The sequence below is a fragment of the Stenella coeruleoalba genome (assembly GCF_951394435.1).
Source record: "Stenella coeruleoalba genome assembly, chromosome: 5".
In the NCBI taxonomy this organism is placed as follows: Eukaryota; Metazoa; Chordata; class Mammalia; order Artiodactyla; family Delphinidae; genus Stenella; species Stenella coeruleoalba.
The window spans coordinates 41,876,465-41,893,179 of record NC_137150.1 but is presented as its reverse complement, the minus strand read 5'-3'; the positions used below and the strand labels follow the sequence as shown (position 1 = coordinate 41,893,179).

At 39.4% G+C, this 16,715-nt stretch overlaps 1 protein-coding gene across 1 annotated transcript in view; it reads right to left on the bottom strand.

Moving 5' to 3' along the window:
• Positions 1-2,977: 2,977 nt before the first annotated feature.
• The window catches only part of OTOL1 (otolin 1), a 64,273-nt gene continuing 50,535 nt past the window's right edge, over positions 2,978-16,715 (bottom strand). Inside the window, exons 5-7 of the mRNA XM_079922865.1 lie at positions 14,792-14,881; positions 4,776-4,847; positions 2,978-4,111 (exon numbers count right to left, since the gene is read on the bottom strand). Of these exons, the coding sequence (XP_079778991.1) occupies positions 3,213-4,111; positions 4,776-4,847; positions 14,792-14,881 (1,061 nt within the window). The 3' untranslated portion in view covers positions 2,978-3,212. The remainder of the gene's footprint in view (positions 4,112-4,775; positions 4,848-14,791; positions 14,882-16,715) is intronic.

The following is a 16,715-nucleotide window of genomic DNA, read 5'->3' as shown; positions in this document are numbered from 1 at the left end:
CAGGATAGACATATAGTAATTCATAACTTAAACTCTTTCTGTACTCATCCAAATATCACCTACCCATTAAGAGAACACCCAGACGCACACAACAGTAATTCAGTCATCTGTTATGTTTTGCTTACTGTTGGTCATATAAAAATCATTAATTGTTTCTTACTTTTTCAACATAAGAGTATACGTTAAAGTAGGAGGATAGAACATATTTTAAATAACTTTGTTAGATTGACTCATAAAGTTCGAATATTTAGATATTTATTATGTTGGGTCCCATTTGTATTTTGGCCCCTTGTATCTTAGGGAAATCCAATTTGGAGGTTACTGTAATAAAAAAATCCTGGCAATAAATGATGGTGGTCTCATCAGGGTATGTCAATGGAGATGTGAGAAGTCATCAAATTCTGAATACTTTCTGAAAGAAGCACCAGAAGGATTCCTGACAGACTGGATTTAAGTGTGAAAGGGAAGAATCAAATGACACAATGTTTTCAGCCTGAGCATCTCCATAAAAAGTTGCCATTATGTGAGCTAGGGCAGGATGTAGGAAGAGCAGCTTGGGGAGACTTTCAGAAGCTTGTTTTGTCATGTTAAGCCTGAGATGTATTTTAACTCTCAGCAGTTTTTTTTTTTTAATACATTTATTTATTTACTTACTTTTGGCTGCATTGGGTCTTCATTGCTGTGCACAGGCTTTCTCTAGTTGCGGCAAGCGGGGGCTACTCTTCGTTGCGGTGCGTGGACTTCTCTTGCAGTAGCTTCTCTTGTTGCAGAGCATGGGCTCTACGTGCACGGGCTTCAGTAGTTGTAGCATGCGGGCTGAGTAGTTGTGGCTCACGGGCTCTAGAGCGCAGGCTCAGTAGTTGTGGCGCACAAGTTTAGTTGCTCCGCGGCATGTGGGATCTTCCCGGACCAGGGATCGAACCCGTGTCCCCTGTTTTGGCAGGCGGATTCTTAACTACTGTACCACCAGGGAAGTCCTCTCAGCAGTTTAATACTCTGGGGAGGCATTCAAGGGAGAGGTCAGGATATGCAACAGTCACTAGGGTAGGAGCAGGATATGGGTTGCATTCAAATCCTTGGGATGCAAGAGATCCACTTTTGTTTTTGGGCTTTCAACGAGACGGAAGACATGGTATAGTTTAAAGAAGGGACATTGTTGTGCCACTTCACCCTTGTAGCAGAGAGTGGCGTACAGAACCCAGAAGTCACCTCCCAAAGCCATCCCAAAGGCTAAGAACTTCCTTAGTTGGGATGCCCTGAGGAAAATTCATAACTAACCACCAACCCTGGATCCTAACCCTAAACTCTTAAGTTCAGACTTCCTATAAAGTGTTTACCACAAACACACATGTAAGACACCGCTGGATATCATAAATCCTCCATGTGAATTGTTCCTCTCTTACTGGCCCTCTGCCCAGCTACCTTTTGCATCACATCCTTTGATGTGGTTTCTCTTCCATCTTCCTAGGTTAGTTGGTCTCAGCCTCCCAAATCCCTCCGACCCAAAGATGGAAAAGGCATAAAGAAAGAAATATATCTATAAGAAAATACAGAGAGACAAAACTCTAAGTTCCTGGAATCTCTTCACTATCCCGTCCTCAAACTGGAAAAGAAAAGTCTAAGTGCAAATATCGCTGTCTTAATCATTTGTGAATTTTTACTCTCCCTGTGACAAATACAAGCAAAGCCACAATTAAAGCAATATTGCAATCTAAATAGAGAAGAATTGCTGAAGCAAGGGCTAAATGTCAAAAGTAAACTTTATCCCAGCCTGCTGGGTAATCTTTGGATGAGAAACTAATGCAACATTTCCAAAATTGGCATCTTACAGAACGCTGTTCCATGGGATGCTGCTTGATGAGTTCTATGCTCAAAATAAATATAGTATCACTGGACAAAACAAAATTAAACAAATTTCTTTTCTGTGGGAACATCAGGGACTACACTAACATGCTCTATGAATCTTTAAAAGGGAGATAGAATATAGCATTTCCAACATTTGTTTGACACAGAACCCACTCTTTGCAGTAGCTCATAATAACAACTTCCAGTAATGGTTTTCCTCTGAACACAGTTTGAGAAGTACTATTCTAATATATATATACATATATATGAAGATCAAAAATAAATTATGTTTTTCAGAGTTTGTTTATCTGGCAGAGCAAGGCCAAAATGTTTCCCATCACTCACTCCCTGACTTGACTCACCAAGATTTGCAAATCTGCATAACTATATGCCTTCATTAAACCAAATTCAATTTAGAGTCAACAAATTCACTTCTTAATAAATGAGGCTGTTGAGTTATTATATATTCACAGCTTTAAATATTCACATTGCAAGTGAATTCCCAAATACCCACCTGTTACAGCAATGTTATCACTGAATAACTAGAATTAATTATTTTAGAGATGATGATAATGAAGCCAAAGAATTTATCCAAATTAAGTGTTCTTCCATGAAGAAAGGGCTGAAACTTTAGATCAATAATGATTTAATTTTACTCTGAAATCTTTGGGGGACATTCAGTTCTTCTAAGCACAATAATTAGATGAATCGCTGGATCTTTGCTATGATGAAGCAATATCTATATCAACTTTCTTTTTACCTTTTACCCAACACACAAGTCCATATAATACAGGTTTTTTATGAGCAAACCCTTACACACTGATTGATCTTAAAAATACTTTAGCTAGTCTTTACTATTCTTTCTGTGTATTCTCCCTGAATTAAACTAACATGGGAATAGTTCTATTTTGTGGGAAGGCAATCCTCCCAACAGAATTAGAAACTTTTGAGAAATACCTACCCATCATATGTCAGCTGTTAGCCTCACATTCACACTGAAAAGAGTTACACACATTTTTATGAGACAGAAAATATTTAGTAAGAATATATTTATTTATTACAAATTTCATTCATATTTTTGTATACAAATATTATTTAAAGGGCTTGAGAAATGCCATTATAATGCTAAATGAAAAAAGCTAGCTACAAAATTAATAGACACATGCTCTCAAATACATATAAATATTTTTTAAAGGTGATGTTCTAAAATAGGAATTATTGACTCTAGGTGATATAATTTTTTCTTGATTTTTCTGTATTATTTTTATAATCATGAAAAGAAGTGAAGCTTACTTTTTTCAATAGCACTACCCAATGTTACCTGACTTATTCCACTAAACCCAAACTACAGTGTTGAAGATACAAGTTTATGGTGAAATGCCAGGGTTTTCCTCTGGGTACAAAAGGAACCCAGTAAAAATGCTATCATCCTCAGCACTGACATACACCCCATTCCAATCTTTTGAAACTTCCAGCCAGACTTGGTCCCCTGCTTTTAATTTCAAGATGATGAGGAGAGAGGCCTGGTCTATTTCATGACCATAGAGCGTTTCTCTGGACTTGAACTGCTTCCTATTCCAGGCCACCAGGCTGATCTGAGCAGGTCGGCCCCTCACGGTGACATGGTAGGAAAAAACATATGCCCCAGGAATACTACAGTTAAATTTCCCAGTGACAGGGCTGTAGTTCCCTTGGTCGTTATAGAGAACCTTGTCAAACTTGATAGGGGCATTTGGAGGGGGGAAAGGCTTGGATAAAGCAGCACTGAAAGCTGACTGTGGGACTCTGGCCACCTCCCCCTTGGAGCCCTTGAGGCCCCGAGAGCCCTTCTTCCCAATAGACCCTCGGACCCCTTTGCTCCCAAGTTCACCCTTTGGCCCTGCAGGTCCCACAAGACCAGGAGGACCCAACTCTCCCTTTTCTCCTTTAACTCCTGGATCACCTTGGGGCCCAGGCAGCCCGTCTGAACCACTTTTCCCTTCCATTCCAATATCTCCTTTGCTACCTTTTTCTCCTTTCATGCCCTCCTCGCCTTTTTCTCCTTTTCCCCCCCTCTCCCCAGAATCTCCACAGTAGCCCTTATCCCCCATCTCCCCCTTGTCTCCCTTGGCCCCAGGCTCTCCATTCAAGCCTGGTGCACCCACAGCCCCTCGGTCTCCTTTATCTCCTTTGGTACCATTGGCACACGTGTCCCCCTTCGAGCCTTTTTGTCCTTTCACTCCTGCCAGGCCAATATTTCCTCTATCCCCCTTAGGACCAAGTCCACCTGAAATGGAAAAATTAAAATAATGGTTAAGGTTCACATATGGTATGACCATTATGCTATTATTATGCTCACAAAATGAAACAAAACCTCTTAACTGGAGCTGGAAACCTGCTTCTTGCCTGAGCAATGGCCATGCAGAGGAGATTCTTACACTGAGCCATTCAAATCAAGCTACTCCCTCATAAAGGAAAGAGTTAATGCTACTGAGAAGCAACAGCTTATATTTAGATCTTATATATCTAGTTTGCCTGTTTGTTTGTTTGTTTGACTTTTAAGATGATGAAGAATATTAGAACTATAGTTGCCCATTGTGTTCCATTATACTTTGCATTTTGGCCCAACCCAGCTATTCTCCTAAATCTCCATATTGTCCATCCAAACCCAAAATCTTACAGGCAAAACACCTGCAACCCAGAAAGATTTAGAGATCTTTTTCCCAAGGACAGCGAGAAAGAGGTGCAGAGTTCAGATACTTTTACCACTTCCAGACTCCTACACTAGTGCTGATAACACTCCATCCAATCAGTACACTAAATTATTAGAAGATTATTACTAATTGATATTTCCATCTTACCTCCCTGATAACTTTAAATACAAACAGGAAGAAAATTAAGGGCCATACTGCACACGTGACTACACACAGTAGATATACTTTATACACTACCTGGTACTCCAGGTTTTCCTGGGTATCCTGGAACTCCATTTGTTCCTTGCTCCCCACGTTCTCCCTTAAGTCCTAAAATGATACCAAGATTAACTTTTTTCTAACTATATTAGCTATGATATAACAAACACCCATTTCACAACTGTGTCACATTCTAATGCTTCCTTTACCAAAATGTGTAAAGGTAAAACAATATGGAAAAAGAATTTATTGAGTAACATTAGGAATATTTTATTCCAATTGATGGTGAACCATTTAAAGTATATTTGGAGGTAGTGCCAAATCTCTTCAGATTTCAGCTTTTCCCTCAGCATTCTTGTAGCTCTTCAAATCTCTTACAAAACCTATGACATTCTGCCTTACATTATGTATGTCTGTGTTTGTGCTCTTCTTATTACAAATTCTGAACGACAGTTAAAAGGTCCTCTTTTTTTATATCCCTCACAATGTGTGAGAGATCGTACCGTGCACCATATAAGCTAAAACACAGAGCACAACACTCTGCAGTCAGCTAAAACTATTCATGATAAAAACCCACACAGGGGGCTTCCCTGGTGGCGCAGTGGTTGAGAGTCGGCCTGCCGATGCAGGGGACACGGGTTCGTGCCCCAGTCCAGGAGGATCCTACATGCCGCGGAGCGGCTGGGCCTGTGAGCCATGGCTGCTGAGCCTGCGCTCCACAACAAGAGAGGCCGCAGCAGTGGGAGGCCTGTGTACTGCAAAAAACAAACAAACAAACAAAAAAAAACTCACACAGGATAAAAAATATTGTCCTTGATATACATAAAGCACCAAGGAAAAGCTAATTTTCATTTTGTTTGGAAATTTTTTCATATACTCTTTGGGCAATTATAAAGCTGCTGTGAAAATTCATGTTTGAAAAAATAAAAATATCTGGGCTTTTAGATATTTGCCATATTACCACAAAATGGACTTTTACACTGGGCCTGGCCAAAGGCCCATCCTGTTACAGTACAGCCACTCTAGATTTATTTTAATTGTAACTAATAATAGCAAAAATAACAGTAACAATAATACCTAACTCTCATTGAGCACTTACTTTGCACCAGGTAATGTTCCAAGCTCTTAACATGAATTTTTAAATTTCAAACTTTTAGTTTAATATTAATTTTTATTTGATAATAAAACAGCCTCTCACATAACAGGGAGGCTCACATAACAGAGTACATTTCATCAATTGGAATATTTTTCATTTACAAAAGTTTGTAGCATCTCCCATCAAGAAAGGTAGAGCACATATTTTTGTCACCACTTTCATCACAAAAGAAACTGAGGTATGAAAAAGTTTAGCAATCTGTACAGAGTCAAACATAACTGTATATAATATTGGTTGGCATCAACTTACCAGCCATATTATTTATGATATAACCAACAAATTTTGTTTCATTTTTTCCAGGGAAAAAGAAACCCTAAGTCAAATTAAAAGTCATGAGAAGAGGGGACTTTTCAAGATGGCGGAGGAGTAGGAGGACATGGAGTTCATCTCTCTCCACAAATGCATCAAGAATACACCTACAGGGCTTCCCTGGTGGCGCAGTGGTTGAGAGTCCGCCTGCCGATGCAGGGGACGCGGGTTCGTGCCCCGGTCCGGGAAGATCCCACATGCCGCAGAGCAGCTGGGCCCATGAGCCATGGCCACTGAGCCTGCGCGTCCGGAGCCTGTGCTCCGCAATGGGAGAGGCCACAACAGTGAGAGGCCCGTGTACCGTGAAAAAAAAAAAAAAAAGAATACATCTACAGATGCAACAATTCTCACAGAACACGGGCTGAACACTAGTAGAAGACCTTGGACACCAGAAAGGACAATAAAGATGCCTGCATAACCAGGCAGGATGAAAGAAAGGGAGAAAGAAGAGGAGAGGAAATGGGATGGAACCTGCTCCCCAGTTGGGGAGCTGAAGCAGAAGAGAGGTTCCCACATCTGGGGAAGCCCCCTCACCGACAGAGAAATTGGTTGGGACAGAAGGGAAGCACCTGAGGCTGTCAGAGGAGGGTGGAGCAGCCAGTCTGTGGCAGAGAGCACAGAGTGAGACCTACACAGACAGTCCATGCAACAGCACTGCATGCCCCACACTGGGACATGTGTCCACTGGTGCACACAGTGGTGGGAGCTGGAGCATGGGGATTGGAGTACAAACCCAGGAGGAGTACTATTGTTGGCTGCAAGGAGACAGCCAATGGGGATGGGAGGGAGGAAATATGCAACTGGGAATGCCTGTAGAGGAAACCTGGACTGCCATGGAAGCAAGGCACCACTGTTGAGTGACATGCAGGGGATGCAGCCCCCGCTGCAGCCTCTCTCCCCACGCACCAGCCCCTGCCCATCCCCGCAGGTGCTAGGAGAGGGCCCTGACAGGGCTGGCCCTCGCACACCTGCCACTGGGCACTAGAAAATGCTCACACTAGGCCAGATCTCTTGTGCCTGTGGCTGCCACCTCCCTGCACATCTGTCGCCACTGGAGCTCCTGCGACCCAGGCAGCCATACCACCTCCACGCCCTGTCCTCACTGGGGCAGGCCCAAGTGCTCCAGGGCAGCCTAGGGAGCAGAATCCTGTGGGTGGCCCACATGCAGAAGTGGGGCTAAAATCACAGCTGAGCCCCAGGGGCAGGGTGACTAAGGAAGAGGAACAAAAATCTTTCCATCAGTTGCACAAGCTACATATTAAGGCCCTGTGATCAGCTTCGCAGACCCTGCATCTATGGATCTGAATGGACAATGAGTGTTCCCACAAATGAAACTGGTCTAGCTCTGGTAGCTGTGGACTTTGGGGGCAAGCACATGCATGAGCTGGGCCAGATCAGAGTCTGACCTGTCCTCACAGTGCCCACAGCAGGTCGAGAGACCAACCTAGAGGCACTAGAGGGCCTACTGGGGAGGTGGAGGTGGGCTGTGGCTCAGAGCAGGGGCTAGCACAATGACAGCTGAGACCCCAGGAAAATATTATTATTACTATTATTATTATTATGTTTTGATTTGTTCTGTTGCTGGCTTTGTTTTTTGTAATTATTATTTTTATTTAGTATTTTGGGGGGGTTTAGGTTTGTTTGGTTTTTCTCTGTTTTTTTTCTTTCTTTTTATAATTTTGTTCATTTTTTTGTTTCTATTTTTAATTGTTCTGTTTTTTTCCTTTTCTTTGTTCTATTTTGTTTTTATCTTTTTTTCCCTCTTTCTGTTTTTTCTTTTAATCCATTTTTTAATTGTTTTTGTGTGTCTGTTTTTGTTTGCTTTATTCTTCAGTTTGCATTCTGTTTTAGTTTTGTTTTTTGTTTTCTGTTTGTGTTAGTTTTGTTTTTAATTGTTTGATTTCATTTTGGGGTTCTGTTTGTCTGGTTGTTCTCTTGGGTTTTGTTTTCTTTGGTTTTGTTTTTGTTTCTTTTTGTGTGTGCATGAGTTTGTTTTCATTTTTGTTTGGTTGGTTTTGCTTTTACCATTTGGAGTTTTGTTTGTTTTTTGGTTTTATTGCTGTTGTTGCTATTTGTTTCTGTATTTGCTATTTCTCTTGGGTTTTGTTTCTCTTTTTGTTTTCTCCCCCCACTCCTTTTTTTCCCTTTATTGCTGTGATGTGTGGCTTGTGGGGTCTTGGTTCCCCAGCCGGGGGTCAGGCCGGAGCCTCGGGGAAGGGAGCACTGAGTCCAGGATGCTGGACTGCCAGAGAATTCCTGACCCCAAGGAATGTTAACTGATGAGACCTCTCCCAGAGGTCTGCATCTTGAATACAAGACATGGCTCTACCCAACTGCCTGCAGGCTCTAGTGCTAGATGCCTCACAGCAAACAACAAGCAAGACAGGAACACAAAACCACCTATCAGCAGACAGGCTGCCTAAAGTTGTGCTAAGCTCACAGACACCCCAAAACACACCACCTGACATGGCCCTGTTCATCAGAGGGACAAGATCCAGCTCCACCCACGAGAACACAGGCACCAGTCCCTCCCACCAGGAAGCCTACACAAGCCACTGGACCAACCTCACCCACCAAGGGCAGACACAAGAAGCAAGAGGAACTATGACACTTCAGCCTGTGGAAAGAAGACCTCAAACACAGTAAGTTAGACAAAATGAGAAGACTGAGAAATATGTTGCAGAAGAAGGAGCAAGGTAAAAACCCACAAGACCAAATAAATGAAGAGGAAATAGGCAGTCTACCTGAAAAAGAATTCAGAGTAATAACAGTAAAGATGATCCAATTCTGTTAAACAGAAATGTTTAACAAGGACCTAGAAGAACTAAAGAACAAACAAACTGTGATGAACAACACAATAACTGAAATTAAAAATAAACTCGAAGGAATCAATAGCAGAATTACTGAGGAAGAAGAACAGATAAGTGACCTGGAAGATACAATGGTGGAAATAACTGCCATAGAGCAAAATAAAGAAAAAAGAATGAAAAGAAATGAGAACAGTCTCAGAGACCTCTAGGACAACATTAAAGGCACCAATGTTCAAATTATAGGGATCCCAGAAGAAGTAGAGAAAGTGTCTGAGAAAATATTTGAAGAGATTATAGTAAAAAAACTTCTCTAACATGGGAAAGGAAACAGTCAATCAAGTCCAGAAAGCACAGACAGTCCCATACAGGATAAATCCAAGGAGACACATATCTCTAAGAGGGAAGTTTAAAGTAATACAATCCTACCTCAAGAAACAAGAAAAATCTCAAATAAACAACCTAACCTTACACTTAAAGCAACTAGAGAAAGAAGAACAAAAAAAAAGTTAGTAAAAGGAAATAAATGAAATAGAAACAAAGAAAACAACAGCAAAGATCAATGAAACTAAAAGATGGTTCTTTGAGAAGATAAACCAAATTGATAAAACTTTAGGCAGACTCATCAAGAAAAAAAGGGAGAGGACTCAAATCAATAAAATTAGAAATTGAAAAGGACGAGTTACAACTGACATTGCAGAAATACAAAGGATCATAAGAGATCCTTTGTAAGCAACTCTATGCCAATAAAATGGACAACTTGGAAGAAATGGACAAATTCTTAGAAAGGCATAACCTTCCAAGACTGAAACAGGAAGAAGTAGAAAATATAAACAGACCAATCACAAGTAATGAAATTGAAACTGTGATTAAAAATCTTCCAACAAACAAAAGTCCAAGACCAGATGACTTCACAGGCAAATTCTATCAAATTTTAGAGAAGAGCTAACACCTATCCTTCTCAAACTCTTCCCAAAAATTGCAGAGGGAGGAACACTCCCAAACTCATTCTATGAGGCCACCACCACCATGATATCAAAACCAGACAAAGATATCACACAAAAAAAGAAAATTACAGGCCAATATCACTGATGAACATTAAACGCAAAAATCCTCAACAAAATACTAGCAAACCGAATCCAACAACACATTAAAAGGACCACATGCCATGATCAAGTAGGATTTATCCCAGGGATGCAAGGAATCTTAAATACATGCAAATCAATCAATGTGATACACCATATTAACAAATTGAAGGACAAAAACCATATGATCATCTCAAGAGATGTAGAAAGAGCTTTTGACAAAATTCAACACCCATTTAAGATAAAAAAAAAAAACTCTCCAGAATGTGGGCATAGAGGGAACTTACCTCAACACAATAAAGGCCATATATGAAAAACCCACATCAAGCATTATTCTCAATGGTGAAAAACTGAAAGCATTTCCTCTAAGATCAGGAACAAGACAAGGGTGTCCACTCTCGTCACTATTAGACAACATAGTTTTGGAAGTCCTAGCCACAGCAATCAGAGAAGAAAAAGAAATAAAAGGAATACAAACTGGAAAAGAATATGTAAAACTGTAACTCTTTGCAGACTACATGATAATATACATAGAGAATCCTAAAGATGCCACTAGAAAACTACTAGAGCTAATCAATGAATTTAGTAAAGTTGCACGATACAAAATTAATACACAGAAATCTCTTGCATTCCTATACACTAACAATGAAAGATCAGAAAGAGAAATTAAGGAAACAATTTCATTCACCATTGCAAAAAAAAGAATAAAATATCTAGGAATAAACCTACCTAAGGAGGCAAAAGACCTGTACTCAGAAAACTATAAGATACTGATGAAAGAAATAAAAAAAGACACAAACAGAGATATACCATGTTCTTGAATTGGAAGAATCAATATTGTGAAAATGACTATAATACCCAAAGCAATCTACAGATTCAATGCAATCCCTATCAAATTACCAATGGCATTTTTCACAGAACTAGAACAAAAATTTTTTACAATTTGTATGGAAATACAAAGACCCCAAAGCCAAAGCAATCTTGAGAGAGAAAAACAGAGCTGGAGGAATCAGGCTCCCTGAGTTCAGACTACACCACAAAGCTACAGTAATCAAGACAGTATGGTACTGGCACAAAAACAGAAATAGAGATCAATGGAACAGGATAGAAAGCCCAAAGATAAACCCATGCACCTACAGTCACCTTATTTTTGATAAAGGAGGCAAGAATATACAGTGGAGAAAAGACAGTCTCTTCAATAAGTGGTGCTGGGAAAACTGGACAACTACATGTAAAAGAATGAAATTAGAACACTCCCTAACACCATACACAAAAATAAACTCAAAATGGATCAAATATCTAAATGTAAAGCCAGACACTATAAAACTCTTAGATGAAAACATAGGCAAAACATTCAATGACATAAATCACAGAAAGATCCTTTTTGACCCACCTCTTAGAGAAATGGAGATAAAAACAAAAATAAACAAATGGGAAGGACCTAATGAAACTTCAAAGCTTTTGCACAGCAAAGGAAACCATTAACAAGACCAAAAGACAATCCTCAGAATGGGAGAAAATATTTGCAAATGAAGCAACTGACAAAGGATTAACCTCCAAAATATACAAGCAACCCATGCAGCTCAATATGAAAAAAACAAACAACCCAATCAAAAATGGGCAGAAGACCTAAATAGACATTTCTCCAAAGAAGACATACAGATTGCCAACAAACATATGAAAGGATGCTCAACATCAGTAATTATTAGAGAAATGCAAATCAAAACTACAATAAGGTATCACCTCACACCAGTCAGAACGGCCGTCATCAAAAAATCTACAAACAATAAATGCTGGAGAGGATGTGGAGAAAAGGGAACCCTCTTGCACTGTTGATGGGAATGTAAATTGATAAAACCACTATGGAGAACAGTATGGAGGTTCCTTAAAAAACTAAAAATAGAACTGCCATATGACCCAGCAATCCCACTACTGGGCATATACTGAGAGAAACCATAATGCAAAAAGACACATGACATGCACCCCAATGTTCATTGCAGCACTATTTACAATAGGCAGGACATAGAAGCAACCTAAATGTCCATCAACAGAGGAATGTATAAAGAAGATGTGGTACATATATATAATGGAATATTACTCAGCCATAAAAAAGGAATGAAACTGGGTCATTTGTAGAGATGTGGATGGACCTAGAGACTGTCATACAGAGTGAAGTAAGGCAGAAAGAGAAAAACAAATATCATATATTATCCCATATATGTGGATTCTTAAAAAATGGTATAGATTATCTTATTTGCAAAGCAGAAATAGAGACACAGACATAGAGAACAAACGTATGGATACCAAAGAGGAAAAGGGTGTGGGTAGGATGAATTGTGAGATAGGGATTGACATATATACACTATTGATACTATATATAAAATAGATAACTAATGAGAACGTACTGTAAAGCACAGGGAACTCTACTCAATGCTCTGCGGTGACCTAAATGGGAAGGAAATCCAAAAATGAGGGCATATATGTATATGTATAGCTGATTCACTCTATAGCAACTATACCCCAATAAAAATTTTTCAAAGAAGAAACCAAAATAATTTTTTTAGTTTCTTAATCTCTTTTATTTTATTTTTAATTGAAGTATAGTTGATTTACAATGTTGTGTAAGAAACCAGAATATTATCAGTGTCCCAGAAGACTCTATTGTGTCCCCTTTTTGTCACAGCCTAACCTTTGAGAGTAACTACAGTTGACTTTTAGCATCATAGACTTTGGGGGGTTTGTACTAACCACTATATAATTGAAATTGTATAGTATGTAATCTTTTGTGTCTGAATTCTTTTGCTCAACATTATATTTGTAAAATTGATTTATACTGTTGCATATAGTTGTTTGTTGGTTCTCATTACCATTGTATAAATATGCCAGTATTTAATAATCTACTATAAAGAATTTATTAATTTTATAATAAAAGCACAATGGCTGTAAATAAATAAATAAATATATAAATAAAAGTCATGAAAAGCAATTCAGGCAAATTTCATAAGACTAGCTAGAGAAATCCCACCATAAGCTGCTCAACAGAGTTTTCTAAGTAGCTTGCTCCTCTTTATCATTCCATTTAAAATTTGGAAATTAGGGCTTCCCTGGTGACACAGTGGTTAAGAGTCCACCTGCCGATGCAGGAGTCACGGGTTCGTGCCCTGGTCCAGGAAGATCCCACATGCCGCGGAGTGGCTGGGCCCGTGAGCCACGGCCGCTGGGCCTGCGCGTCCGGAGCCTGTGCTCCGCAACGGAGAGGCCACAAGAGTTAGAGGCCCGCGTACCACAATAAAAAAAAAAAAAAAATTGGAAATTTACCCATAGGCCATCAGGAGAACATCTGTATACCTTTGAAGAGAAAGAACATAACTATGAATGGAAGTGAAGGAATAATTCTATTCCCAGTCCTTGTCAATATTCATATCCTGACCTTCACTGCAGTTATTCTGGTTCTCGAGTTCATTTAAAGAGTTTAACTGCTTATAATGAATTTACTCAATCAGATAATGATTGAGTAAAAAATACAGTCATTCTACTCATTTATTTTTTTAACTTTAAGTCTTAACTAAGAGTCCAAGTTAAGTGGAAGTAAAAGGAAAATACAATTGTCACTTTATAGAGACTGGCTAAATGATTTTATACTTTTGATCCTTCATCAAAGCATATTCTTAAGAACCTCATTTTATAATACTTCCCTGTTGTTTTCTTCTACTTCCAGAAGTCTAACTTTCAAAATGTATGAATCACTGAGGAGGTTCATCACTCATCTTTATTTCACAGGGCTTTCTGCTAACATAATTCAGCCACAAAAGGTGATGTATAGATGATATTATGTCTTTTGACACGTGACACTAAGGCTAAAACATTTAACTTGATGGATATATAGTATTTCTACAGGCTGGTGGTATTCCCTGAGGAATTTCTAAATGTCCCAGTGAATCTATAACCTTCCCTCAATACCTTGAAGCAATTATAGAACCAGGAATTTCCCAGAGCAGAGCACCCTCTTTGCTGATACATCTATGGAATTACAGAATTTCTGAGCTGGAAAAGATCTAGGAAAGCCCCCGTAATGACAAATCTTCTTTAAACAGGGTACAAATAAATATCTAGTCTAGTCCTCTCAATTTCCAGATGAGGTAAAGTGATGGGTCCAAGGTCACTGCAAATAGCTTGACTTCTTCCATTTTAATTCAGTTCTCTTCCCACCGTTGACACTGCCCCTGATTTGAGAGTAAGCCAAAGGATATGTCATACTCTCCTTAGTAGGTAGGCTATCCATCTATATGGAATATTCTAGAGGATTGCCTGCTCTGATTAGTTTTATGTAGTATGAAATTAATTTGTATCATAAAGAAGAATTCAAACAGGAGTATATAGGAAAGGACCCTTCCCCAGAGTCTATGCCCTGTGGCTCCCAGTCACTGAGTCAGCCAGGTGAACTACAAGGAACAGAAAAGGTATGTGTGGGGGGGGGGGGGAGTATATTACCAGGCAAGTTTAAAATTTCTCAATTGGCTATTTATAAAGTTCACATTTTTATATCAAATATAACTCACAATATGCTTTACCAAGTTTTTACATTTTAAAAAATAGATCCACCTGCAAGAATCTGGTATTTACTTAACAAGCTGCTCTTCTTAAAAATGATGCAGAACATCTCTTGAGTTTTGACATGAAATGGATATAATTACCTACCCTTCTCTCCTTTCTGGCCTTTTGGACCTTGGGGTCCAGTGACTCCTGGTGGCCCTAGGATCCCCATACCACCAGCTTCTCCCTTAAAACCTGGAAATGAGATTTAAAAACCATCAGGGTAGAAAAATTCTCTTTTGAAATTCATTACTTCCAAAAAAATCAGTCATTTTATTGAGGCCAGTGACTGTCAGTATCCTAATGATAAAATCTGGGTGAGAATAAACTATTACAGAGTTCTAAGGACAATATTTTTGTCTGATTTGCAATTTTGCACTACCTGAATAGATAAATTGAGCCCATTAGTACTTGTCACTGAATTCATGGCAGTGATCAAATGATTCAGAGAAGCAGTACTATATCAAACAACAAGAAAAGATGATTATCTGACTCTTAACCTCATGTGGACCACACTTTCAAATTGGAAGTAAAACCACAATACCTAACACTTTTGGTTTTCCCATTCCTTCACTTATATACTCATTCAGGAAAAATTGCTGAGTCCCCCTACACACCAAGCATCCTGATAGGTGTCAGGAATCAGCCATCAACATTCCAGCAGTCCCTTCCCTCATGGAGCTGAGAGTCCATGAAAGATAAACATGAACAAATAACCACACAAATAAATAGAAATGGCCACACTGTTGTTAGTTATGTAAAGAAAAGAGAAAGTTCCTATTGTAGATGGTGGTTTAAAAAAAAAACTGATTTATGGGATCAGAGGATACCTCCTGGAAAAAAATGTCATTAAGCTAAGACCCAATGAACAAATTAGAAATTTCTGAGACAAAGAAAAAAAAAAAAAAAAACATGGATGAGTATTTCAGGAAAAACAAGAGTAGAAAAGACCATGGTGTTTTTAAGAAACTGAAAGAAGAGCACCATGGGCGGAGCTAGCGATCAGGGTAAAAGAGGCTGAGGGGCAGGGGAGGGGCAGATGGTGCAGGACTCAGACCTCACTGGTGTCCTCGCTCATCCCAGCAGCCCAGGTCCACTTCCACTTACCTGGGCCACACAGACACCCAAGCCTAGGACAGTTATCATTCCTGCAACCCCAGCCCTGTTCAAGCTTGATTGGAATAATTTATGGCCAGGTTCTTTGAAAGTTAACCATATAAATAAGTACACTCAATTAAATTGTAATCTTTCATCTTAATTATTATAATTAAGTTGATGGGATGGAGAAAATTATTTTCAATCTGTTGAATTTCCTCTTTGAAAGAACGCTGTATTTGTTTAGATGAAAAGCTTTAATAAATTGCATGCAATGGAGGTTAAGGCTGAAGGCAAGCTTAAGAAGCCAAAGTGGTGGTTAAGCTCTTCTGTCTAAAAAAGAAGGAAGAGCAGAGAGGAAAGGAATGGAGAACAAAGAGCAGGGGAGGCAGAAGCAAGCAAAATGATCAATTACAGTTCACTGTGCAGTGACCCCCCTTCCTCACGACCCCCAAATGCCCAATGTGGTTATGAGGGAAACACACAGGGAGCACACAGCAACTGCCTGCAAGGGCACAAGGGGCAGGCAGGCTGCCCCTTCCATCTAGGCAGGGTGTACATCTTGGTTAGTTTAGTGTAAATATCGGAAGGCTGGACCTAATGGAAGAGCTGGGGCTGGAGGGTGCACACACCGAGTTTGACACCAGCTTCTATACTCTCAGGTGCTATAACCTCTAGAATTACCTGAAACTCTCTGAAATGCAATTAAATTATGCACTGAAATGTAATAATATTTTAATCATTTTCTACAAAGATGAGAAACAACATAAAGTGCTTAACAGTTATTGGCACATAGTAGGTAGCTATTATATAACTGAATTAATGAGAGAAGCTGGAGATAAAATTTCAAATGGAATTTTACCTTTACGAGCTATTAGATAGAGCTGAGCTGTATACTTCAAAACACTTTCATTCAGAAACTCTGTAAAATTAG